Below are 24723 nucleotides of genomic sequence, written 5' to 3' on the forward strand. Positions count from 1 at the left end.
TACTCTGTATCTAACCCTGTGCTGTACCTATCCTGGGAGTGTTTGATGGGTAGAGGGAGCTTTACTCTGTATCTAACCCCGTGCTGTACCTGTCCTGGGAGTGTTTGATGGGGACAGTGTAGAGGGAGCTTTACTCTGTATCTAACCCTGTGCTGTACCTATCCTCGTAGTGTTTGATGGGTAGAGGGAGCTTTACGCTGTATCTAACCCCGTGCTGTACCTGTCCTGGGAGTGTTTGATGGGGACAGTGTAGAGGGAGCTTTACTCTGTATCTAACCCCGTACTGTACCTGTCCTGGGAGTGTTTGATGGGGACAGTGTAGAGGGAGCTCTACTCTGTATCTAACCCCGTGCTGTACCTGTCCTGGGAGTGTTTGATGGGGACAGTGTAGAGGGAGCTCTACTCTGTATCGAACCCCGTGCTGTACCTGTCCTGGGAGTGTTTGATGGGGACAATGTAGTGGGAGCTTTACTCTGTATCTAACCCTGTGCTGTACCTGTCCTGGGAGGGTTTGATGGGGACAGTGTAGAGGGAGCTTTACTCTGTATCTAACCCCGTGCTGTACCTGTCCTGGGAGTGTTTGATGGGGACAGTGTAGAGGGAGCTTTACTCTGTATCTAACCCCGTGCTGTACCTGTCCTGGGAGTGTTTGATGGGGACAGTGTAGAGAGAGCTTTACTCTGTATCTAACCGCGTGCTGTACCTGTCCTGGGAGTGTTTGATGGGGACAGTGTAGAGGGAGCTATACTCTGTATCTAACCCCGTGCTGTACCTGTCCTGGGATTGTTTGATGGGGACAGTGTCGAGGGAGCTTTACTCTGTCTCTAACCCCGTGCGGTACCTGTCCTGGGAGTGTTTGATGGGGACAGAGTAGAGGGAGCTTTACTCTGTATCTGACCCCGTGCTGTACCTGTCCTGGGAGTGTTTGATGGGGACAGTGTATAGGGAGCTTTACTCTGTATCTAACCCCGTGCTGTACCTGTCCTGGGAGTGTTTGATGGGGACAGTGTAGAGGGAGCTTAACTCTGTATCTAACCCCGTGCTGTACCTGTCCTGGGAGTGTTTGATGGGGACAGTGTATAGGGAGCTTTACTCTGTATCTAACCCCGTGCTGTACCTGTCCTGGGAGTGTTTGATGGGGACAGTGTAGAGAGAGCTTTACTCTGTATCTAACCCTGTGCTGTACCTGTCCTGGGAGTGTTTGATGGGTAGAGGGAGCTTTACTCTGTATCTAATCCCGTGCTGTACCTGTCCTGGGAGTGTTTGATGGGGACAGTGTATAGGGAGCTTTACTCTGTATCTAACCCCGTGCTGTACCTGTCCTGGGAGTGTTTGATGGGGACAGTGTAGAGAGAGCTTTACTCTGTATCTAACCCCGTGCTGTACCTGTCCTGGGAGTGTTTGATGGGGACAGTGTAGAGGGAGCTATACTCTGTATCTAACCCCGTGCTGTACCTGTCCTGGGATTGTTTGATGGGGACAGTGTAGAGGGACCTTTCCTCTGTATCTAACCCCGTGCTGTCTGTCCTGGGAGTGTTTGATGGGGACAGTGTCGAGGGAGCTTTACTCTGTCTCTAACCCCGTGCGGTACCTGTCCTGGGAGTGTTTGATTGGGACAGTGTAGAGAGAGCTTTACTCTGTATCTAACCCCGTGCTGTACCTGTCCTGGGAGTGTTTGATGGGGACAGTGTATAGGGAGCTTTACTCTGTATCTAACCCCGTGCTGTACCTGTCCTGGGAGTGTTTGATGGGGACAGTGTAGAGGGAGCTTTACTCTGTATCTAACCCCGTGCTGTACCTGTCCTGGGAGTGTTTGATGGGGACAGTGTATAGGGAGCTTTACTCTGTATCTAACCCCGTGCTGTACCTGTCCTGGGAGTGTTTGATGGGGACAGTGTAGAGAGAGCTTTACTCTGTATCTAACCCCGTGCTGTACCTGTCCTGGGAGTGTTTGATGGGGACAGTGTATAGGGAGCTTTACTCTGTATCTAACCCCGTGCTGTACCTGTCCTGGGAGTGTTTGATGGGTAGAGGGAGCTTTACTCTGTATCTAACCCCGTGCTGTACCTGTCCTGGGAGTGTTTGATGGGGACAGTGCAGAGGGAGCTTTACTCTCTATCTAACCTCGTGCTGTACCTGTCCTGGGAGTGTTTGATGGGGACAGTGTAGAGGGAGCTTTACTCTGTATCTAACCCCGTGCTGTACCTGTCCTGGGAGTGTTTGATGGGGACAGTGTCGAGGGAGCTTTACTCTGTCTCTAACCCCGTGCGGTACCTGTCCTGGGAGTGTTTGATGGGGACAGTGTAGAGGGAGCTTTACTCTGTATCTAACCCCGTGCTGTACCTGTCCTGGGAGTGTTTGATGGGGACAGTGTAGAGGGAGCTTTACTCTGTATCTAACCCCGTGCTGTACCTGTCCTGGGAGTGTTTGATGGGGACAGTGTAGAGGGAGCTTTACTCTGCATCTCACCCCGTGCGGTACCAGTCCTGGGAGTGTTTGATGGGGACTGTGTAGAGGGAGCCGTACTCTGTATCTAACCCCGTGCTGTACCTGTCCTGGGAGTGTTTGATGGGGACAGTGTAGAGGGAGCTTCACTCTGTACCTAACCCCGTGCTGTACCTGTCCTGGGAGTGTTTGATGCGGACAGTGTAGAGGGAGCTTTACTCTGTATCTAACCCTGTGCTGTACCTGTCCTGGGAGTGTTTGATGGGGACAGTGTAGAGGGAGCTTTACTCTCTATCTAACCCCGTGCTGTACCTGTCCTGGGAGTGTTTGATGGGGACAGTGTAGAGAGAGCTTTACTCTGTATCTAACCCTGTGCTGTACCTGTCCTGGGAGTGTTTGATGGGTAGAGGGAGCTTTACTCTGTATCTAATCCCGTGCTGTACCTGTCCTGGGAGTGTTTGATGGGGACAGTGTATAGGGAGCTTTACTCTGTATCTAACCCCGTGCTGTACCTGTCCTGGGAGTGTTTGATGGGGACAGTGTAGAGAGAGCTTTACTCTGTATCTAACCCCGTGCTGTACCTGTCCTGGGAGTGTTTGATGGGGACAGTGTAGAGGGAGCTATACTCTGTATCTAACCCCGTGCTGTACCTGTCCTGGGATTGTTTGATGGGGACAGTGTAGAGGGACCTTTCCTCTGTATCTAACCCCGTGCTGTCTGTCCTGGGAGTGTTTGATGGGGACAGTGTCGAGGGAGCTTTACTCTGTCTCTAACCCCGTGCGGTACCTGTCCTGGGAGTGTTTGATTGGGACAGTGTAGAGAGAGCTTTACTCTGTATCTAACCCCGTGCTGTACCTGTCCTGGGAGTGTTTGATGGGGACAGTGTATAGGGAGCTTTACTCTGTATCTAACCCCGTGCTGTACCTGTCCTGGGAGTGTTTGATGGGGACAGTGTAGAGGGAGCTTTACTCTGTATCTAACCCCGTGCTGTACCTGTCCTGGGAGTGTTTGATGGGGACAGTGTATAGGGAGCTTTACTCTGTATCTAACCCCGTGCTGTACCTGTCCTGGGAGTGTTTGATGGGGACAGTGTAGAGAGAGCTTTACTCTGTATCTAACCCCGTGCTGTACCTGTCCTGGGAGTGTTTGATGGGGACAGTGTATAGGGAGCTTTACTCTGTATCTAACCCCGTGCTGTACCTGTCCTGGGAGTGTTTGATGGGTAGAGGGAGCTTTACTCTGTATCTAACCCCGTGCTGTACCTGTCCTGGGAGTGTTTGATGGGGACAGTGCAGAGGGAGCTTTACTCTCTATCTAACCTCGTGCTGTACCTGTCCTGGGAGTGTTTGATGGGGACAGTGTAGAGGGAGCTTTACTCTGTATCTAACCCCGTGCTGTACCTGTCCTGGGAGTGTTTGATGGGGACAGTGTCGAGGGAGCTTTACTCTGTCTCTAACCCCGTGCGGTACCTGTCCTGGGAGTGTTTGATGGGGACAGTGTAGAGGGAGCTTTACTCTGTATCTAACCCCGTGCTGTACCTGTCCTGGGAGTGTTTGATGGGGACAGTGTAGAGGGAGCTTTACTCTGTATCTAACCCCGTGCTGTACCTGTCCTGGGAGTGTTTGATGGGGACAGTGTAGAGGGAGCTTTACTCTGCATCTCACCCCGTGCGGTACCAGTCCTGGGAGTGTTTGATGGGGACTGTGTAGAGGGAGCCGTACTCTGTATCTAACCCCGTGCTGTACCTGTCCTGGGAGTGTTTGATGGGGACAGTGTAGAGGGAGCTTCACTCTGTACCTAACCCCGTGCTGTACCTGTCCTGGGAGTGTTTGATGCGGACAGTGTAGAGGGAGCTTTACTCTGTATCTAACCCTGTGCTGTACCTGTCCTGGGAGTGTTTGATGGGGACAGTGTAGAGGGAGCTTTACTCTCTATCTAACCCCGTGCTGTACCTGTCCTGGGAGTGTTTGATGGGGACAGTGTAGAGAGAGCTTTACTCTGTATCTAACACCGTGCTGCACCTGTCCTGGGAGTGTTTCATGGGGACAGTGTAGAGGGAGCTTTACTCTGTATATAACCCCGTGCTGTACCTGTCCTGGGAGTGTTTGATGGGGACAGTGTAGAGGGAGCTTTACTCTGTATCTAACCCCGTGCTGTACCTGTCCTGGGAGTGTTTGATGGGGACAGTGTAGAGGGTGCTTTACTCTGTATCTAACCCCTTGCTGTACCTGTCCTGGGAGTGTTTGATGGGGACAGTGTAGAGGGAGCTTTACTCTGTATCTAACCCCGTGCTGTACCTGTCCTGGGAGTTTTTGATGGGGACAGTGTAGAGGGAGCTTTACTTTGTATCTAACCACGTGCTGTACCTGTCCTGGGAGTGTTTGATGGGGACAGTGTAGAGGGAGCTTTACTCTGTATCTAACCCCATGCTGTACCTGTCCTGGGAGTATTTGATGGGGACAGTGTAGAGAGTGCTTTACTCTGTATCTAACCCCGTGCTGTACCTGTCCTGGGAGTTTTTGATGGGGACAGTGTGGAGCGAGCTTTACTCTGTATCTAACCCCGTGCTGTACCTGTCCTGGGAGTTTTTGATGGGGACAGTGTAGAGCGAGCTTTACTCTGTATCTAACCCCGTACTGTACCTGTCCTGGGAGTGTTTGATGGGGACAGTGTAGAGGGAGCTCTACTCTGTATCTAACCCCGTGCTGTACCTGTCCTGGGAGTGTTTGATGGGGACAGTGTAGAGGGAGCTCTACTCTGTATCGAACCCCGTGCTGTACCTGTCCTGGGAGTGTTTGATGGGGACAATGTAGTGGGAGCTTTACTCTGTATCTAACCCTGTGCTGTACCTGTCCTGGGAGGGTTTGATGGGGACAGTGTAGAGGGAGCTTTACTCTGTATCTAACCCCGTGCTGTACCTGTCCTGGGAGTGTTTGATGGGGACAGTGTAGAGGGAGCTTTACTCTGTATCTAACCCCGTGCTGTACCTGTCCTGGGAGTGTTTGATGGGGACAGTGTAGAGGGAGCTTTACTCTGTATCTAACCCCGTGCTGTACCTGTCCTGGGAGTGTTTGATGGGGACAGTGTAGAGAGAGCTTTACTCTGTATCTAACCCCGTGCTGTACCTGTCCTGGGAGTGTTTGATGGGGACAGTGTAGAGGGAGCTATACTCTGTATCTAACCCCGTGCTGTACCTGTCCTGGGATTGTTTGATGGGGACAGTGTCGAGGGAGCTTTACTCTGTCTCTAACCCCGTGCGGTACCTGTCCTGGGAGTGTTTGATGGGGACAGAGTAGAGGGAGCTTTACTCTGTATCTGACCCCGTGCTGTACCTGTCCTGGGAGTGTTTGATGGGGACAGTGTATAGGGAGCTTTACTCTGTATCTAACCCCGTGCTGTACCTGTCCTGGGAGTGTTTGATGGGGACAGTGTAGAGAGAGCTTTACTCTGTATCTAACCCTGTGCTGTACCTGTCCTGGGAGTGTTTGATGGGTAGAGGGAGCTTTACTCTGTATCTAACCCCGTGCTGTACCTGTCCTGGGAGTGTTTGATGGGGACAGTGTATAGGGAGCTTTACTCTGTATCTAACCCCGTGCTGTACCTGTCCTGGGAGTGTTTGATGGGGACAGTGTAGAGAGAGCTTTACTCTGTATCTAACCCCGTGCTGTACCTGTCCTGGGAGTGTTTGATGGGGACAGTGTAGAGGGAGCTATACTCTGTATCTAACCCCGTGCTGTACCTGTCCTGGGATTGTTTGATGGGGACAGTGTAGAGGGACCTTTCCTCTGTATCTAACCCCGTGCTGTCTGTCCTGGGAGTGTTTGATGGGGACAGTGTCGAGGGAGCTTTACTCTGTCTCTAACCCCGTGCGGTACCTGTCCTGGGAGTGTTTGATTGGGACAGTGTAGAGAGAGCTTTACTCTGTATCTAACCCCGTGCTGTACCTGTCCTGGGAGTGTTTGATGGGGACAGTGTATAGGGAGCTTTACTCTGTATCTAACCCCGTGCTGTACCTGTCCTGGGAGTGTTTGATGGGGACAGTGTAGAGGGAGCTTTACTCTGTATCTAACCCCGTGCTGTACCTGTCCTGGGAGTGTTTGATGGGGACAGTGTATAGGGAGCTTTACTCTGTATCTAACCCCGTGCTGTACCTGTCCTGGGAGTGTTTGATGGGGACAGTGTAGAGAGAGCTTTACTCTGTATCTAACCCCGTGCTGTACCTGTCCTGGGAGTGTTTGATGGGGACAGTGTATAGGGAGCTTTACTCTGTATCTAACCCCGTGCTGTACCTGTCCTGGGAGTGTTTGATGGGTAGAGGGAGCTTTACTCTGTATCTAACCCCGTGCTGTACCTGTCCTGGGAGTGTTTGATGGGGACAGTGCAGAGGGAGCTTTACTCTCTATCTAACCTCGTGCTGTACCTGTCCTGGGAGTGTTTGATGGGGACAGTGTAGAGGGAGCTTTACTCTGTATCTAACCCCGTGCTGTACCTGTCCTGGGAGTGTTTGATGGGGACAGTGTCGAGGGAGCTTTACTCTGTCTCTAACCCCGTGCGGTACCTGTCCTGGGAGTGTTTGATGGGGACAGTGTAGAGGGAGCTTTACTCTGTATCTAACCCCGTGCTGTACCTGTCCTGGGAGTGTTTGATGGGGACAGTGTAGAGGGAGCTTTACTCTGCATCTCACCCCGTGCGGTACCAGTCCTGGGAGTGTTTGATGGGGACTGTGTAGAGGGAGCCGTACTCTGTATCTAACCCCGTGCTGTACCTGTCCTGGGAGTGTTTGATGGGGACAGTGTAGAGGGAGCTTCACTCTGTACCTAACCCCGTGCTGTACCTGTCCTGGGAGTGTTTGATGCGGACAGTGTAGAGGGAGCTTTACTCTGTATCTAACCCTGTGCTGTACCTGTCCTGGGAGTGTTTGATGGGGACAGTGTAGAGGGAGCTTTACTCTCTATCTAACCCCGTGCTGTACCTGTCCTGGGAGTGTTTGATGGGGACAGTGTAGAGAGAGCTTTACTCTGTATCTAACCCCGTGCTGTACCTGTCCTGGGAGTGTTTCATGGGGACAGTGTAGAGGGAGCTTTACTCTGTATATAACCCCGTGCTGTACCTGTCCTGGGAGTGTTTGATGGGGACAGTGTAGAGGGAGCTTTACTCTGTATCTAACCCCGTGCTGTACCTGTCCAGGGAGTTTTTGATGGGGACAGTGTAGAGGGAGCTTTACTCATTATCTAACCCCGTGCTGTACCTGTCCTGGGAGTGTTTGATGGGGACAGTGTAGAGGGTGCTTTACTCTGTATCTAACCCCTTGCTGTACCTGTCCTGGGAGTGTTTGATGGGGACAGTGTAGAGGGAGCTTTACTCTGTATCTAACCCCGTGCTGTACCTGTCCTGGGAGTTTTTGATGGGGACAGTGTAGAGGGAGCTTTACTTTGTATCTAACCACGTGCTGTACCTGTCCTGGGAGTGTTTGATGGGGACAGTGTAGAGGGAGCTTTACTCTGTATCTAACCCCGTGCTGTACCTGTCCTGGGAGTATTTGATGGGGACAGTGTAGAGAGTGCTTTACTCTGTATCTAACCCCGTGCTGTACCTGTCCTGGGAGTTTTTGATGGGGACAGTGTGGAGCGAGCTTTACTCTGTATCTAACCCCGTGCTGTACCTGTCCTGGGAGTGTTTGATGGGGACAGTGTAGAGGGAGCTTTACTCTGTATCTAACCCCGTGCTGTACCTGTCCTGGGAGTGTTTGATGGGGACGGTGTAGAGGGAGCTTTAGTCTGTATCTAACCCCGTGCTGTACCTGTCCTGGGAGTGTTTGATGGGGACAGTGTAGAGGGAGCTTTACTCTGTATCTAACCCCGTGCTGTACCTGTCCTGGGAGTGTTTGATGGGGACAGTGTAGAGGGAACTTTACTCTGTATCAAACCCCGTGCTGTACCTGTCCTGGGAGTGTTTGATGGGGACAGTGTAGAGGGAGCTTTACTCTGTATCTAACCCCGTGCTGTACCTGTCCTGAGAGTGTTTGATGGGGACAGTGTAGTGCGTGCTTTACTCTGTATCTAACCCCGTGCTGTACCTGTCCTGGGAGTGTTTGATGGGGACAGTGTAGAGGGAGCTTTACTCTGTATCTAACCCCGTGCTGTACCTGTCCTCGGTGTGTTGGATGGGGACAGTGTAGAGGGAGCTTTACTCTGTATCTAACCCCGTGCTGTACCTGTCCTGGGAGTGTTTGATGGGGACAGTGTAGAGGGAGCTTTACTCTGTATCTAACCCTGTGCTGTACCTGTCCTGGGAGTGTTTGATGGGGACAGTGTAGAGGGAGCTTTACTCTGTGTCTAACCCCGTGCTGTACCTGTCCTGGGAGTGTTTGATGGGGACAGTGTAGAGGGAGCTTTACTCTGTATCTAACCCCGTGCTGTACCTGTCATGGGAGTGTTTGATGGGGACAGTGTAGAGGGAGCTTTACTCTGTATCTAACCCCGTGCTGTACCTGTCCTGGGAGTGTTTGATGGGGACAGTGTAGAGGGAGCTTTACTCTGTATCTAACCCCGTGCTGTACCTGTCCTGGGTGTGTTTGATGGGGACAGTGTAGAGGGAGCTTTACTCTGTATCTAACCCCGTGCTGTACCTGTCCTGGGAGTATTTGATGGGGACAGTGTAGAGAGTGCTTTACTCTGTATCTAACCCCGTGCTGTACCTGTCCTGGGAGTTTTTGATGGGGACAGTGTGGAGCGAGCTTTACTCTGTATCTAACCCCGTGCTGTACCTGTCCTGGGAGTGTTTGATGGGGACAGTGTATAGGGAGCTTTACTCTGTATCTAACACTGTGCTGTCCCTGTCCTGGGAGTGTTTGATGGGGACAGTGTAGAGGGAGCTTTACTCTGTATCTAACCCTGTGCTGTACCTGTCCTGGGAGTGTTTGATGGGGACAGTGTAGAGGGAGCTTTACTCTGTGTCTAACCCCGTGCTGTACCTGTCCTGGGAGTGTTTGATGGGGACAGTGTAGAGGGAGCTTTACTCTGTATCTAACCCCGTGCTGTACCTGTCCTGGGAGTGTTTGATGGGGACAGTGTAGAGGGAGCTTTACTCTGTATCTAACCCCGTGCTGTACCTGTCCTGGGAGTGTTTGATGGGGACAGTGTAGAGGGAGCTTTACTCTGTATCTAACCCCGTGCTGTACCTGTCCTGGGTGTGTTTGATGGGGACAGTGTAGAGGGAGCTTTACTCTGTATCTAACCCCGTGTTGTACCTGTCCTGGGAGTGTTAGATGGGGAGAGTGTAGAGGGAGCTTTACTCTGTATCTAACCCCGTGTTGTACCTGTCCTGGGTGTGTTTGATGGGGTCAGTGTAGAGGGAGCTTTACTCTGTATCTAACCCCGTGTTGTACCTGTCCTGGGAGTGTTTGATGGGGACAGTGTAGAGGGATCGTTACTCTGTATCTAACCCCATGCTGTACCTGTCCTGGGAGTGTTTGATGGGGACAGTGTAGAGGGAACTTTACTCTGTATCTAACCCCGTGCTGTGCCTGCCCTGGGAGTGTTTGATGGGGACAGTGTAGAGGGAGCTTTACTCTGTATCTAACCTCGTGCTGGACCTGTCCTGGGAGTGTTTGATGGGGACAGTGTAGAGGGAGCTTTACTCTGTATCTAACCCCGTGCTGTACCTGTCCTGGGAGTGTTTGATTGGGACAGTGTAGAGGGAGCTTTACTCTGTATCTAACCCCGTGCTGTACCTGCCCTGGGAGTGTTTGATGGTGACAGTGTAGAGGGAGCTTTACTCTGTATCTAACACCGGGCTGTACCTGTCCTGGGAGTGTTTGATGGGGACAGTGTAGAGGGAGCTTTACTCTGTATCTAACCCCGTGCTGTACCTGTCCTGGGAGTGTTTGATGGGGACAGTGTAGAGGGAGTTTTACTCTGTATCTAACCCCGTGCTGTACCTGTCCTGGGAGTGTTTGATGAGGACTGTGTCGAGGGAGCTTTACTCTGTATCTAAGCCCGTGCTGTATCTGTCCTGGGAGTGTTTGATGGGGACAGTGTAGAGGGAGCTTTACTCTGTATCTAAGCCCGTGCTGTACCTGTCCTGGGAGTGTTTGATGGGGACAGTGTAGAGGGAGCTTTACTCTGTATCTAAGCCCGTGCTGTACCTGTCCTGGGAGTGTTTGATGGGGACAGTGTAGAGGGAGCTTTACTCTGTATCTAACCCCGTGCTGTACCTGTCCTGGGAGTGTTTGATGGGGACAGTGTAGAGGGAGCTTTACTCTGTATCTAACCCCGTGCTGTACCTGTCCTGGGAGTGTTTGATGGGGACAGTGTAGAGGGAGCTTTACTCTGTATCTAACCCTGTGCTGTACCTGTCCTGGGAGTGTTTGATGGGGACAGTGTAGAGGAAGCTTTACTCTGTATCTAACCCCGTGCTGTACCTGTCCTGGGAGTGTTTGATGGGGACAGTGTAGAGGGAGCTTTACTCTGTATCTAACCCCGTGCTGTACCTGTCCTGGGAGTGTTTGATGGGGACAGTGTAGAGGGAGCTTTACTCTGTATCTAACCCTGTGCTGTACCTGTCCTGGGAGTGTTTGATGGGGACAGTGTAGAGGAAGCTTTACTCTGTATCTAACCCCGTGCTGTACCTGTCCTGGGAGTGTTTGATGGGGACAGTTTGGAGGGAGCTTTACTCTTTATCTAACCCCGTGCTGTACCTGTCCTGGGAGTGTTTGATGGGGACAGTGTAGAGGGAGCTTTACTCTGTATCTACCCCCGTGCTGTACCTGTCCTGGATTTGTTTGATGGGGACAGTGTAGAGGGAGCTTTACTCTGTATCTAACCCCGTGCTGTACCTGTCCTGGGAGTGTTTGATGAGGACTGTGTCGAGGGAGCTTTACTCTGTATCTAAGCCCGTGCTGTATCTGTCCTGGGAGTGTTTGATGGGGACAGTGTAGAGGGAGCTTTACTCTGTATCTCAGCCCATGCTGTACCTGTCCTGGGAGTGTTTGATGGGGACAGTGTAGAGGGAGCTTTACTCTGTATCTAAGCCCGTGCTGTACCTGTCCTGGGAGTGTTTGATGGGGACAGTGTAGAGGGAGCTTTACTCTGTATCTAACCCTGTGCTGTACCTGTCCTGGGAGTGTTTGATGGGGACAGTGTAGAGGAAGCTTTACTCTGTATCTAACCCCGTGCTGTACCTGTCCTGGGAGTGTTTGATGGGGACAGTGTAGAGGGAGCTTTACTCTGTATCTAACCCCGTGCTGTACCTGTCCTGGGAATGTTTGATGGGGACAGTGTAGAGGGAGCTTTACTCTGTATCTAACCCCGTGCTGTACCTGTCCTGGGAGTGTTTGATGGGGACAGTGTAGAGGGAGTTTTCCTCTGTATCTAACCCCTTGCTGTACCTGTCCTGGGAGTGTTTGATGGGGACAGTGTAGAGGGAGCTTTACTCTGTATCTACCCCCGTGCTGTACCTGTCCTGGATTTGTTTGATGGGGACAGTGTAGAGGGAGCTTTACTCTGTATCTAACCCCGTGCTGTACCTGTCCTGGGAGTGTTTGATGAGGACTGTGTCGAGGGAGCTTTACTCTGTATCTAAGCCCGTGCTGTATCTGTCCTGGGAGTGTTTGATGGGGACAGTGTAGAGGGAGCTTTACTCTGTATTTAAGCCCGTGCTGTACCTGTCCTGGGAGTATTTGATGGGGACAGTGTAGAGGGAGCTTTACTCTGTATCTAAGCCCGTGCTGTACCTGTCCTGGGAGTGTTTGATGGGGACAGTGTAGAGGGAGCTTTACTCTGTATCTAACCCCGTGCTGTACCTGTCCTGGGAGTGTTTGATGGGGACAGTGTAGAGGGAGCTTTACTCTGTATCTAAGCCCGTGCTGTACCTGTCCTGGGAGTGTTTGATGGGGACAGTGTAGAGGGAGCTTTACTCTGTATCTAACCCTGTGCTGTACCTGTCCTGGGAGTGTTTGATGGGGACAGTGTAGAGGAAGCTTTACTCTGTATCTAACCCCGTGCTGTACCTGTCCTGGGAGTGTTTGATGGGGACAGTGTAGAGGGAGCTTTACTCTGTATCTAACCCCGTGCTGTACCTGTCCTGGGAATGTTTGATGGGGACAGTGTAGAGGGAGCTTTACTCTGTATCTAACCCCGTGCTGTACCTGTCCTGGTAGTGTTTGATGGGGACAGTGTAGAGGGAGCTTTACCCTGTATCTAACCCCGTGCTGTACCTGTCCTGGGAGTGTTTGATGGGGACAGTGTAGAGGGAGCTTTACTCTGTATCTAACCCTGTGCTGTACCTGTCCTGGGAGTGTTTGATGGGGACAGTGTAGAGGGAGCTTTACTCTGTATCTAACCCCGTGCTGTACCTGTCCTGGGAGTGTTTGATGGGGACAGTGTAGAGGGAGCTTTACTGTGTATCTAACCCTGTGCTGTACCTGTCCTGGGAGTGTTTGATGGGGACAGTGTAGAGGGAGCTTTACTCTTTATCTAACCCCGTGCTGTACCTGTCCTGGGAGTGTTTGATGGGGACAGTGTAGAGGGAGCTTTACTCTGTATCTAACCCCGTGCTGTACCTGTCCTGGGAGTGTTTGATGGGGACAGTGTAGAGGGAGCTTTACTCTGTATCTAACCCCGTGCTGTACCTGTCCTGGGAGTGTTTGATGGGGACAGTGTAGAGGGAGATTTACTCTGTATCTAACACCGTGCTGTACCTGTCCTGGGAGTGTTTGATGGGGACAGTGTAGAGGGAGCTTTACTCTGTATCTAACCCCGTGCTGTACCTGCTCTGGGAGTGTTTGATGGGGACAGTGTAGAGGGAGCTTTAGTCTGTATCTAACCCTGTGCTGTACCTGTCCTGGGAGTGTTTGATGGGGACAGTGTAGAGGGAGCTTTACTCTGTATCTAACCCCGTGCTGTACCTGTCCTGGGAGTGTTTGATGGGGACAGTGTAGAGGGAGCTTTACTCTGTATCTAACCCCGTGCTGTACCTGTCCTGGGAGTGTTTGATGGGGACAGTGTAGAGGGAGCTTTACTCTGTATCTACCCCCGTGCTGTACCTGTCCTGGGTTTGTTTGATGGGGACAGTGTAGAGGGAGCTTTACTCTGTATCTACCCCCGTGCTGTACCTGTCCTGGGAGTGTTTGATGGGGACAGTGTAGAGGGAGCTTTACTCTGTATCTAACCCCGTGCTGTACCTGTCCTGAGAGTGTTTGATGGGGACAGTGTAGAGGGAGCTTTACTCTGTATCTAACCCCGTGCTGTACCTGTCCTGGGAGTGTTTGATGAGGACTGTGTCGAGGGAGCTTTACTCTGTATCTAAGCTCGTGCTGTATCTGTCCTGGGAGTGTTTGATGGGGACTGTGTAGAGGGAGCTTCACTCTGTATCTAACCCCGTGCTGTACCTGTCCTGGGAGTGTTTGATATGGACAGTGTAGAGGGAGCTTTACTCTGTATCTAAGCCCGTGCTGTACCTGTCCTGGGAGTGTTTGATGAGGACTGTGTAGAGGCAGCTTTACTCTGTATCTAAGCCCGTGCTGTACCTGTCCTGGGAGTGTTTGATGGGGACAGTGTAGAGGGAGCTTTACTCTGTATCTAAGCCCGTGCTGTACCTGTCCTGGGAGTGTTTGATGGGGACAGTGTAGAGGGAGCTTTACTCTGTATCTAAGCCCGTGCTGTTCCTGTCCTGGGAGTGTTTGATGGGGACAGTGTAGAGGGAGCTTTACTCTGTATCTAACCCCGTGCTGTACCTGTCCTGGGAGTGTTTGATGGGGACAGTGTAGAGGGAGCTTTACTCTGTATCTAACCCCGTGCTGTACCTGCCCTGGGAGTGTTTGATGGGGACAGTGTAGAGGGAGCTTTACTCAGTATCTAACCCCGTGCTGTACCTGTCCTGGGAGTGTTTGATGGGGACAGTGTAGAGGGAGCTTTACTCTGTATCTAACCCCGTGCTGTACCTGTCCTGGGAGTGTTTGATGGGGACAGTGTAGAGGGAGCTTTACTCAGTATCTAACCCCGTGCTGTACCTGTCCTGGGAGTGTTTGATGGGGACAGTGTAGAGGGAGCTTTACTCAGTATCTAACCCCGTGCTGTACCTGTCCTGGGAGTGTTTGATGGGGACAGTGTAGAGGGAGATTTACTCTGTATCTAACACCGTGCTGTACCTGTCCTGGGAGTGTTTGATGGGGACAGTGTAGAGGGAGCTTTACTCTGTATCTAACCCCGTGCTGTACCTGCTCTGGGAGTGTTTGATGGGGACAGTGTAGAGGGAGCTTTAGTCTGTATCTAACCCTGTGCTGTACCTGTCCTGGGAGTGTTTGATGGGGACAGTGTAGAGGGAGCTTTACTCTGTATCTAACCCCGTGCTGTACCTGTCCTGGGAGTGTTTGATGGGGACAGTGTAGAGGGAGATTTACTCTGTATCTAACCCCGTGCTGTACCTGTCCTGGGAGTGTTTGATGGGGACAGTGTAGAGGGAGCTTTACTCTGTATCTACCCCCGTGCTGTACCTGTCCTGGGTTTGTTTGATGGGGACAGTGTAGAGGGAGCTTTACTCTGTATCTAACCCCGTGCTGTACCTGTCCTGGGAGTGTTTGATGAGGACTGTGTCGAGGGAGCTTTACTCTGTATCTAAGCTCGTGCTGTATCTGTCCTGGGAGTGTTTGATGGGGACTGTGTAGAGGGAGCTTCACTCTGTATCTAACCCCGTGCTGTACCTGTCCTGGGAGTGTTTGATATGGACAGTGTAGAGGGAGCTTTACTCTGTATCTAAGCCCGTGCTGTACCTGTCCTGGGAGTGTTTGATGAGGACTGTGTAGAGGCAGCTTTACTCTGTATCTAAGCCCGTGCTGTACCTGTCCTGGGAGTGTTTGATGGGGACAGTGTAGAGGGAGCTTTACTCTGTATCTAAGCCCGTGCTGTACCTGTCCTGGGAGTGTTTGATGGGGACAGTGTAGAGGGAGCTTTACTCTGTATCTAAGCCCGTGCTGTACCTGTCCTGGGAGTGTTTGATGGGGACAGTGTAGAGGGAGCTTTACTCTGTATCTAACCCCGTGCTGTACCTGTCCTGGGAGTGTTTGATGGGGACAGTGTAGAGGGAGCTTTACTCTGTATCTAACCCCGTGCTGTACCTGCCCTGGGAGTGTTTGATGGGGACAGTGTAGAGGGAGCTTTACTCAGTATCTAACCCCGTGCTGTACCTGTCCTGGGAGTGTTTGATGGGGACAGTGTAGAGGGAGCTTTACTCTGTATCTAACCCCGTGCTGTACCTGTCCTGGGTGTGTTTGATGGGGACAGTGTAGAGGGAGCTTTACTCAGTATCTAACCCCGTGCTGTACCTGTCCTGGGAGTGTTTGATGGGGACAGTGTAGAGGGAGCTTTACTCAGTATCTAACCCCGTGCTATACCTGTCCTGGGAGTGTTTGATGGGGGCAGTGTAGAGGGAGCTTTACTCTGTATCTAACCCCGTGCTGTACCTGTCCTGGGAGTGTTTGATGGGGACAGTGTAGTGGGAGCTTTACTCTGTATCTAGCCCCGTGCTGTACCTGTCCTGGGAGTGTTTGATGGGGACAGCGTTGAGGGTGCTTTACTCTGGATCTAACCCCGTGCTGTACCTGTCCTGGGAGTGTTTGATGGGGACAGTGTAGAGGGAGCTTTCCTCTGTATCTAACTCCGTGCTGTACCTGTCCTGGGAGTGTTTGATGGGGACAGTGTAGAGGGAGCTTTACTCTGTATCTAACCCCGTGCTGTACCTGTCCTGGGAGTGTTTGATGGGGACAGTGTAGAGGGAGCTTTACTCTGTATCTAGCCCCGTGCTGTACCTGTCCTGGGAGTGTTTGATGGGGACAGTGTCGAGGGAGCTTTACTCTGTATCTAACCCCGTGCTGTACCTGTCCTGGGAGTGTTTGATGGGGACAGTGTAGAGGGAGCTTTACTCTGTATCTAATCCCGTGCTGTACCTGTCCTGGGAGTGTTTGATGGGGACAGTGTAGAGGGAGCTTTACTCTGTATCTAACCCCGTGCTGTACCTGTCCTGGGAGTGTTTGATGGGTACAATGTAGAGGGAGCTTTACTCTGTATCTATCCCCGTGCTGTACCTGTCCTGGGAGTGTTTGATGGGGACAGTGTAGAGGGAGCTTTACTCTGTATCTAACCCCGTGCTGTACCTGTCCTGGGAGTGTTTGATGGGGACAGTGTAGAGGGGCTTTACTCTGTATCTAACCCCGTGCTGTACCTGTCCTGGGAGTGTTTGATGGGGACAGTGTAGAGGGAGCTTTACTCTGTATCTAACCCCGTGCTGTTCCTGTGCTGGGAGTGTTTGATGGGGACAGTGTAGAGGGAGCTTTACTCTGTATCTAACCCCGTGCTGTACCTGTCCTGGGAGTGTCGGACAGAGGGAGGGCCGTGGGGATTGGGGCCTACATTAATGCTCTGTGCGTGTACCGGCCTGCGGAATGCTTGCCTGCTGCTTATATCTCTTTGTTCCTGTTCCCCCTCCGCAGGACGGAAGGTTTTCCGGGCTCCTCGTCCCTCGGCCTGTCGAGTTGGATTTTCCCTACTCCCCCTCCAGCCTCCAGTCTTTCTTCACTCTGGACGACACAGAGGTCGAGACGAGGAACGAGTCAAGTTCAGATGAGAACTTGGACAGTGAGGTGAGAATCTGGGCGTTCGGCCTCCTCGCCTCCACTCTCTCTCTCCCTCCCTCCCTCTTTCCCTCACTCCTCTCTCTCCCCCACTCCTCTGTCTCTCTCTCTCCCTCCCTCTTTCTCTCTCTCTCTCCCTCTTTCTCTCTCTGCTTCCCTCTCTGTCTCTCTCCCTCCCTCCCTCATTCCCTCACTCCTCTCTCTGCCTCCCCCTCTCTCCCTCACTCCTCCGACTCTGTCTCTCTCTTTCTCCATCTCTCTATCTCTCTCTCCCTCTCTCGCTCCATCTTTCTCTCTTATCTCCCTGTCCACTCTCTCTGTCTCTCTCTATCTCTTTGTCTCTCTCTCTGTCTCTCTCTCTCTCTCTCACTGTCTTTCTCGGTCGCTCTCTCTGTCGCTCTCTCTCTGTCACTATCTCTGTCTCTCTGTCTCTGTCGTGCTTTCTCTGTCGCTCTCTCTCTGTCTCTCTCTCTCTCTCTCTGTCTCTCTCTCTCTCTCTGTCTCTCTCTCTCTCTCTCTCTCTCTGTCTCTCTCTCTCTCTCTGTCTCTCTCGCTATGTCTCTCTCTCTCTCTGTCGCTCTCTCTCTGTCTCTCTCTCTCTCTCTCTGTCTCTCTCTCTCTCTCTGTCTCTCTCTCTCTCTCTCTCTCTGTCTCTCTCTCTCTGCCTCCCTCTCTGTCTCTGTCTCTCTCTCTGTCTCTCTCGCTATGTCTCTCTCTCTCTGTCTCTCTCTCTGTCTCTCTCTCTGTGTCTCTCTGTTTATCTCTCTGTCTGCCTCTCTGTCTCCCTCTCTGTCTCCCTCTCTCTGTCTCTCTGTCTCTCTCTGGCGGAGGGAGATGTCTATACTCCAAGATTTGAGCTCCATAATCCAGTCCCACACTCCCCCCAGTTCCAGTACTGAGGGAGCGCCGCACTGTCGGAGGGAGATGTCTATACTCTAGGATTTGAGCGCTATAATCCAGGCCCACACTCCCCCCGGTGCCAGTACTGAGGGAGTGCTGCACTGTCGGGGTTAGATGTCTATACTCTAGGATTTGAGCTCCATAATCCAGGCCCACACTCCCCCCGGTGCCAGTACTGAGGGAGCGCTGCACTGTCGGAGGGAGATGTATATACTCTACGATTTGAGCGCTATAATCCAGGCCGACACTCCCCCCGGTGCCAGTACTGAGGGAGCGCCGCACTGTCGGAGGGAGATGTATATACTCTAGGATTTGAGCTCCATAATCCAGGCCCACACTCCCCCCGGTGCCAGTACTGAGGGAGCGCCGCACTGTCGGAGGGAGATGTATATACTCTAGGATTTGAGCTCCATAATCCAGGCCGACACTCCCCCCGGTGCCAGTACTGAGGGAGCGCCGCACTGTCGGAGGGAGATGTATATACTCTAGGATTTGAGCTCCATAATCCAGGCCCACACTCACCCCGGTGCCTGTACTGAGGGAGCGCTGCACTGTCGGGGGGAGATGTATATACTCTAGGATTTGAGCGCTATAATCCAGGCCCACACTCCCCCCGGTGCCAGTACTGAGGGAGCGCAGCACTGTCGGGGGTAGATGTATATACTCTAGGATTTGAGCGCCATAATCCAGGCCGACACTCCCCCCGGTGCCAGTACTGAGGGAGCGCTGCACTGTCGGAGGGAGATGTCTATGCTCTAGGATTTGAGCTCCATAATCCAGGCCGACACTCCCCCCGGTGCCAGTACTGAGGGAGCGCCGCACTGTCGGAGGGAGATGTATATATTCTAGGATTTGAGCTCCATAATCCAGGCCGACACTCCCCCCGGTGCTAGTACTGAGGGAGCGCTGCACTGTCGGGGGTAGATGAATATACTCTAGGATTTGAGCTCCATAATCCAGGCCCACACTCCCCCCGGTGCCAGTACTGAGGGAGCGCTGCACTGTCAGAGGTAGATGAATATACTCTAGGATTTGAGCTCCATAATCCAGGCCCACACTCCCCCCGGTGCCAGTACTGAGGGAGCGCTGCACTGTCGGAGGGAGATGTCTATACTCTAGGATTTGAGCTCCATAATCCAGGCCCACACTCCCCCCGGTGCCAGTACTGAGGGAGCGCCGCACTGTCGGAGGGAAATGTATATACTCTAGGATTTGAGCTCCATAATCCAGGCCCACACTCCCCCCGGTGCCAGTACTGAGGGAGCGCCGCACTGTCGGAGGGAGATGTCTATACTCTAGGATTTGAGCGCTATAATCCAGGCCGACACTCCCCCGGTGCCAGTACTGAGGGAGCGCTGCACTGTCGGAGGTAGATGTATATACTCTAGGATTTGAGCTCCATAATCCAGGCCAACACTCCCCCCAGTGCCAGTACTGAGGGAGCGCAGCACTGTCGGAGGTAGATGTCTATAGTCTAGGATTTGAGCTCCATAATCCAGGCCGACACTCCCCCCGGTGCCAGTACTGAGGGAGCGCCGCACTGTCGGAGGTAGATGTCTATAGTCTAGGATTTGAGCGCTATAATCCAGGCCGACACTCCCCCCGGTGCCAGTACTGAGGGAGCGCTGCACTGTCGGAGGTAGATGTCTATACTCTAGGATTTGAGCGCTATAATCCAGGCCCACACTCCCCCCGGTGCCAATACTGAGGGAGCACTGCACTGTCGGAGGGAAATGTATATACTCTAGGATTTGAGCTCCATAATCCAGGCCGACACTCCCCCCGGTGCCAGTACTGAGGGAGCGCTGCACTGTCGGAGGTAGATGTCTATAGTCTAGGATTTGAGCTCCATAATCCAGGCCGACACTCCCCCCAGTGCCAGTACTGAGGGAGTGCTGCACTGTCGGAGGTAGATGTCTATACTCTAGGATTTGAGCTCCATAATCCAGGCCGACACTCCCCCCGGTGCCAGTACTGAGGGGGCGCTGCACTGTCGGAGGGAGATGTCTATACTCTAGGATTTGAGCGCTATAATCCAGGCCGACACTCCCCCCGGTGCCAGTACTGAGGGAGCGCTGCACTGTCGGAGGTAGATGTCTATACTCTAGGATTTGAGCGCTATAATCCAGGCCGACACTCCCCCCGGTGCCAGTACTGAGGGAGCGCCGCACTGTCGGAGGGAGATGTATATACTCTAGGATTTGAGCTCCATAATCCAGGCCGACACTCCCCCCGGTGCCAGTACTGAGGGAGCGCTGCACTGTCGGAGGGAGATGTCTATACTCTAGGATTTGAGCGCTATAATCCAGGCCCACACTCCCCCCCGGTGCCAGTACTGAGGGAGCGCCGCACTGTCGGAGGTAGATGTCTATACTCTAGGATTTGAGCTCCATAATTCAGGCCGACACTCCCCCCGGTGCCAGTACTGAGGGAGCGCCGCACTGTCGGAGGGAGATGTCTACACTCTAGGATTTGAGCGCTATAATCCAGGCCGACACTCCCCCGGTGCCAGTACTGAGGGAGCGCTGCACTGTCGGAGGTAGATGTCTATAGTCTAGGATTTGAGCTCCATAATCCAGGCCGACACTCCCCCCGGTGCCAGTACTGAGGGAGCGCTGCACTGTCGGAGGGAAATGTATATACTCTAGGATTTGAGCTCCATAATCCAGGCCCACACTCCCCCCGGTGCCAGTACTGAGGGGGCGCTGCACTGTCGGAGGGAGATGTCTATACTCTAGGATTTGAGCGCTATAATCCAGGCCCACACTCCCCCCGGTGCCAATACTGAGGGAGCACTGCACTGTCGGAGGGAAATGTATATACTCTAGGATTTGAGCTCCATAATCCAGGCCCACACTCCCCCCGGTGCCAGTACTGAGGGGGCGCTGCACTGTCGGAGGGAGATGTCTATACTCTAGGATTTGAGCGCTATAATCCAGGCCGACACTCCCCCCGGTGCCAGTACTGAGGGAGCGCTGCACTGTCGGAGGTAGATGTCTATACTCTAGGATTTGAGCGCTATAATCCAGGCCGACACTCCCCCCGGTGCCAGTACTGAGGGAGCGCCGCACTGTCGGAGGGAGATGTATATACTCTAGGATTTGAGCTCCATAATCCAGGCCGACACTCCCCCCGGTGCCAGTACTGAGGGAGCGCTGCACTGTCGGAGGGAGATGTCTATACTCTAGGATTTGAGCGCTATAATCCAGGCCCACACTCCCCCCCGGTGCCAGTACTGAGGGAGCGCCGCACTGTCGGAGGTAGATGTCTATACTCTAGGATTTGAGCTCCATAATTCAGGCCGACACTCCCCCCGGTGCCAGTACTGAGGGAGCGCCGCACTGTCGGAGGGAGATGTGTACACTCTAGGATTTGAGCTCCATAATCCAGGCCCACACTCCGCCCGGTGCCAGTACTGAGGGAGCGCTGCACTGTCGGAGGGAGATGTCTATACTCTAGGATTTGAGCGCTATAATCCAGGCCCACACTCCCCCCGGTGCCAGTACTGAGGGAGCGCTGCACTGTCGGAGGGAGATGTCTATACTCTAGGATTTGAGCGCTATAATCCAGGCTGACACTCCCCCCGGTGCCAGTACTGAGGGAGCGCTGCACTGTCGGAGGGAGATGTCTATACTCTAGGATTTGAGCGCTATAATCCAGGCCCACCCTCCCCCCGGTGCCAGTACTGAGGGAGCGCCGCACTGTCGGAGGGAGATGTCTATACTCTAGGATTTGAGCGCTATAATCCAGGCCGACACTCCCCCCGGTGCCAGTACTGAGGGAGCGCTGCACTGTCGGAGGGAGATGTCTATACTCTAGGATTAGAGCGCTATAATCCAGGCCCACACTCCCCCCGGTGCCAGTACTGAGGGAGCGCCGCACTGTCGGAGGGAGATGTCTATACTCTAGGATTTGAGCGCTGTAATCCAGGCCCACACTCCCCCCGGTGCCAGTACTGAGGGAGCGCCGCACTGTCGGAGGGAGATGTCTATACTCTAGGATTTGAGCTCCATAATCCAGGCCCACACTCCCCCCGGTGCCAGTACTGAGGGAGCGCCGCACTGTCGGAGGGAGATGTCTATACTCTAGGATTTGAGCGCTATAATCCAGGCCCACACTCACCCCGGTGCCAGTACTGAGGGAGCGCCGCACTGTTGGAGGGAGATGTAAACCCTTCCTCTTTGACCAGCCTCTCACATCTCCCACTTTCTCTCTCTCGCTCTCACTCTGTTGCAGGTCTATCTCTGCGGCTCCCTGGGTTCCGAGGCGGGGGTGTACCGATCGCTGGAGGCGCTGAACTGTTCCGATTCCGGCGGCTTCCATTCACTGGAGCACGAGCTGACCGAAGCAATAAAGAGTGCCGAGGTAAGGTGGATTGGCCGTGTTAAATAGTCCCTTCGTGTCCAAAGATGTACAGGTTAGGTGGATTGGCCGTGTTAAATTGTCCCTTAGTGTCCAAAGATGTACAGGTTAGGTGGATTGGCCGTGCTAAATTGTCCCTTAGTGTCCAAAGATGTGCAGGTTAGGTGGATTGGCCGTGTTAAATTGTCCCTTAGTGTCCAAAGATGTGCAGGTTAGGTGGATTGGCCGTGTTAAATTGTCCCTTAGTGTCCAAAGATGTACAGGTTAGGTGGATTGGCCGTGTTAAATTGTCCCTTAGTGTCCAAAGATGTGCAGGTTAGGTGGATTGGCCGTGTTAAATTGTCCCTTAGCGTCCAAAGATGTACAGGTTTGGTGGATTGGCCGTGTTAAATTGTCCCTTAGTGTCCAAAGATGTACAGATTAGGTGGATTGGCCATGTTAAATTGTCCCTTAGTGTCCAAAGATGTGCAGGTTAGGTGGATTGGCCGTGTTAAATTGTCCCTTAGTGTCCAAAGATGTGCAGGTTAGGTGGATTGGCCGTGTTAAATTGTCCCTTAGTGTCCAAAGATGTACAGGTTAGGTGGATTGGCCGTGTTAAATTGTCCCTTAGTGTCCAAAGATGTACAGATTAGGTGGATTGGCCGTGTTAAATTGTCCCTTAGTGTCCAAAGATGTGCAGGTTAGGTGCATTGGCCGTGTTAAATTGTCCCTTAGTGTCCAAAGATGTGCAGGTTAGGTGGATTGGCCGTGTTAAATTGTCCCTTAGTGTCCAAAGATGTACAGGTTAGGTGGATTGGCCGTGTTAAATTGCCCCTTCGTGTCCAAAGGTGTGCAGGTTAGGTGGATTGGCCGGGTTAAATTGTCCCTTAGTGTCCAAAGATGTACAGGTTAGGTGGATTGGCCGTGTTAAATTGTCCCTCGGTGTCCAAAGATGTACAGGTTAGGTGGACTGGCCGTGTTAAATTGTCCCTTAGTGTCCAAAGATTTACAGGTTAGGTGGATTGGCCGTGTTAAATTGTCCCTCAGTGTCCAAAGATGTACAGGTTAGGTGGATTGGCCGTGTTAAATTGTCCCTTAGTGTCCAAAGATGTACAGGTTAGGTGGATTGGCCAGGTTAAATTGTCCCTTAGTGTCCAAAGATGTACAGGTTAGGTGGATTGGCCGTGTTAAATTGTCCCTTAGTGTCCAAAGATGTACAGGTTAGGTGGATTGGCCGTGTTAAATTGTCCCTGAGTGTCCAAAGATGTGCAGGTTAGGTGGATTGGCCATGTTAAATTGTCCCTTAGTGTCCAAAGATGTGCAGGTTAGGTGGAATGGCCGTGTTAAATTGTCCCTTAGTGTCCAAAGATGTACAGGTTAGGTGGATTGGCCGTGTTAAATTGTCCCTTAGTGTCCAAAGATGTACAGGTTAGGTGTATTGGCCGTGTTAAATTGTCCCTTAGTGTCCAAAGATGTACAGGTTAGGTGGATTGGCCGTGTTAAATTGTCCCTTAGTGTCCAAAGATGTACAGGTTAGGAGGATTGGCCGTGTTAAATTGTCCCTTAGTGTCCAAAGATGTGCAGGTTAGGTGCATTGGCCGTGTTAAATTGTCCCTTAGTGTCCAAAGATGTGCAGGTTAGGTGGATTGGCCGTGTTAAATTGTCCCTTAGTGTCCAAAGATGTACAGGTTAGGTGGATTGGCCGTGTTAAATTGCCCCTTCGTGTCCAAAGGTGTGCAGGTTAGGTGGATTGGCCGGGTTAAATTGTCCCTTAGTGTCCAAAGATGTGCAGGTTAGGTGGATTGGCCGTGTTAAATTGTCCCTCAGTGTCCAAAGATGTACAGGTTAGGTTAATTGGCCGTGCTAAATTGTCCCTTAGTGTCCAAAGATTTACAGGTTAGGTGGATTGGCCGTGTTAAATTGTCCCTCAGTGTCCAAAGATGTACAGGTTAGGTGGATTGGCCGTGTTAAATTGTCCCTTAGTGTTCAAAGATGTACAGGTTAGGTGGATTGGCCAGGTTAAATTGTCCCTTAGTGTCCAAAGATGTCCAGGTTAGGTGGATTGGCCGTGTTACATTGTCCCTTAGTGTCCAAAGATGTACAGGTTAGGTGGATTGGCCGTGTTAAATTGTCCCTTAGTGTCCAAAGATGTACAGGTTAGGTGGATTGGCCGTGTTAAATTGTCCCTTAGTGTCCAAAGATGTACAGCTTAGGTGGATTGGCCGTGTTAAATTGTCCCTTAGTGTCCAAAGATGTACAGGTTAGGTGGATTGGCCGTGTTAAATTGTCCCTGAGTGTCCAAAGATGTGCAGGTTAGGTGGATTGGCCGTGTTAAATTGTCCCTTAGTGTCCAAAGATGTGCAGGTTAGGTGGAATGGCCGTGTTAAATTGTCCCTTAGTGTCCCAAGATG

At 52.3% G+C, this 24723-nt stretch overlaps 1 protein-coding gene across 3 annotated transcripts in view; it reads left to right on the forward strand.

The window, feature by feature from the left end:
• The window catches only part of LOC140399654 (uncharacterized), a 284156-nt gene that overhangs the window by 253850 nt on the left and 5583 nt on the right, over window positions 1-24723 (forward strand). For all 3 annotated transcript variants that reach the window (XM_072489197.1, XM_072489198.1, XM_072489199.1), the window contains 2 exons: window positions 16931-17080; window positions 22208-22336. In XM_072489197.1, the coding sequence (XP_072345298.1) occupies window positions 16931-17080; window positions 22208-22336 (279 nt within the window). The remainder of the gene's footprint in view (window positions 1-16930; window positions 17081-22207; window positions 22337-24723) is intronic.

This window comes from Scyliorhinus torazame, chromosome 23 (assembly GCF_047496885.1).
Source record: "Scyliorhinus torazame isolate Kashiwa2021f chromosome 23, sScyTor2.1, whole genome shotgun sequence".
Taxonomy (NCBI): domain Eukaryota; kingdom Metazoa; phylum Chordata; class Chondrichthyes; order Carcharhiniformes; family Scyliorhinidae; genus Scyliorhinus; species Scyliorhinus torazame.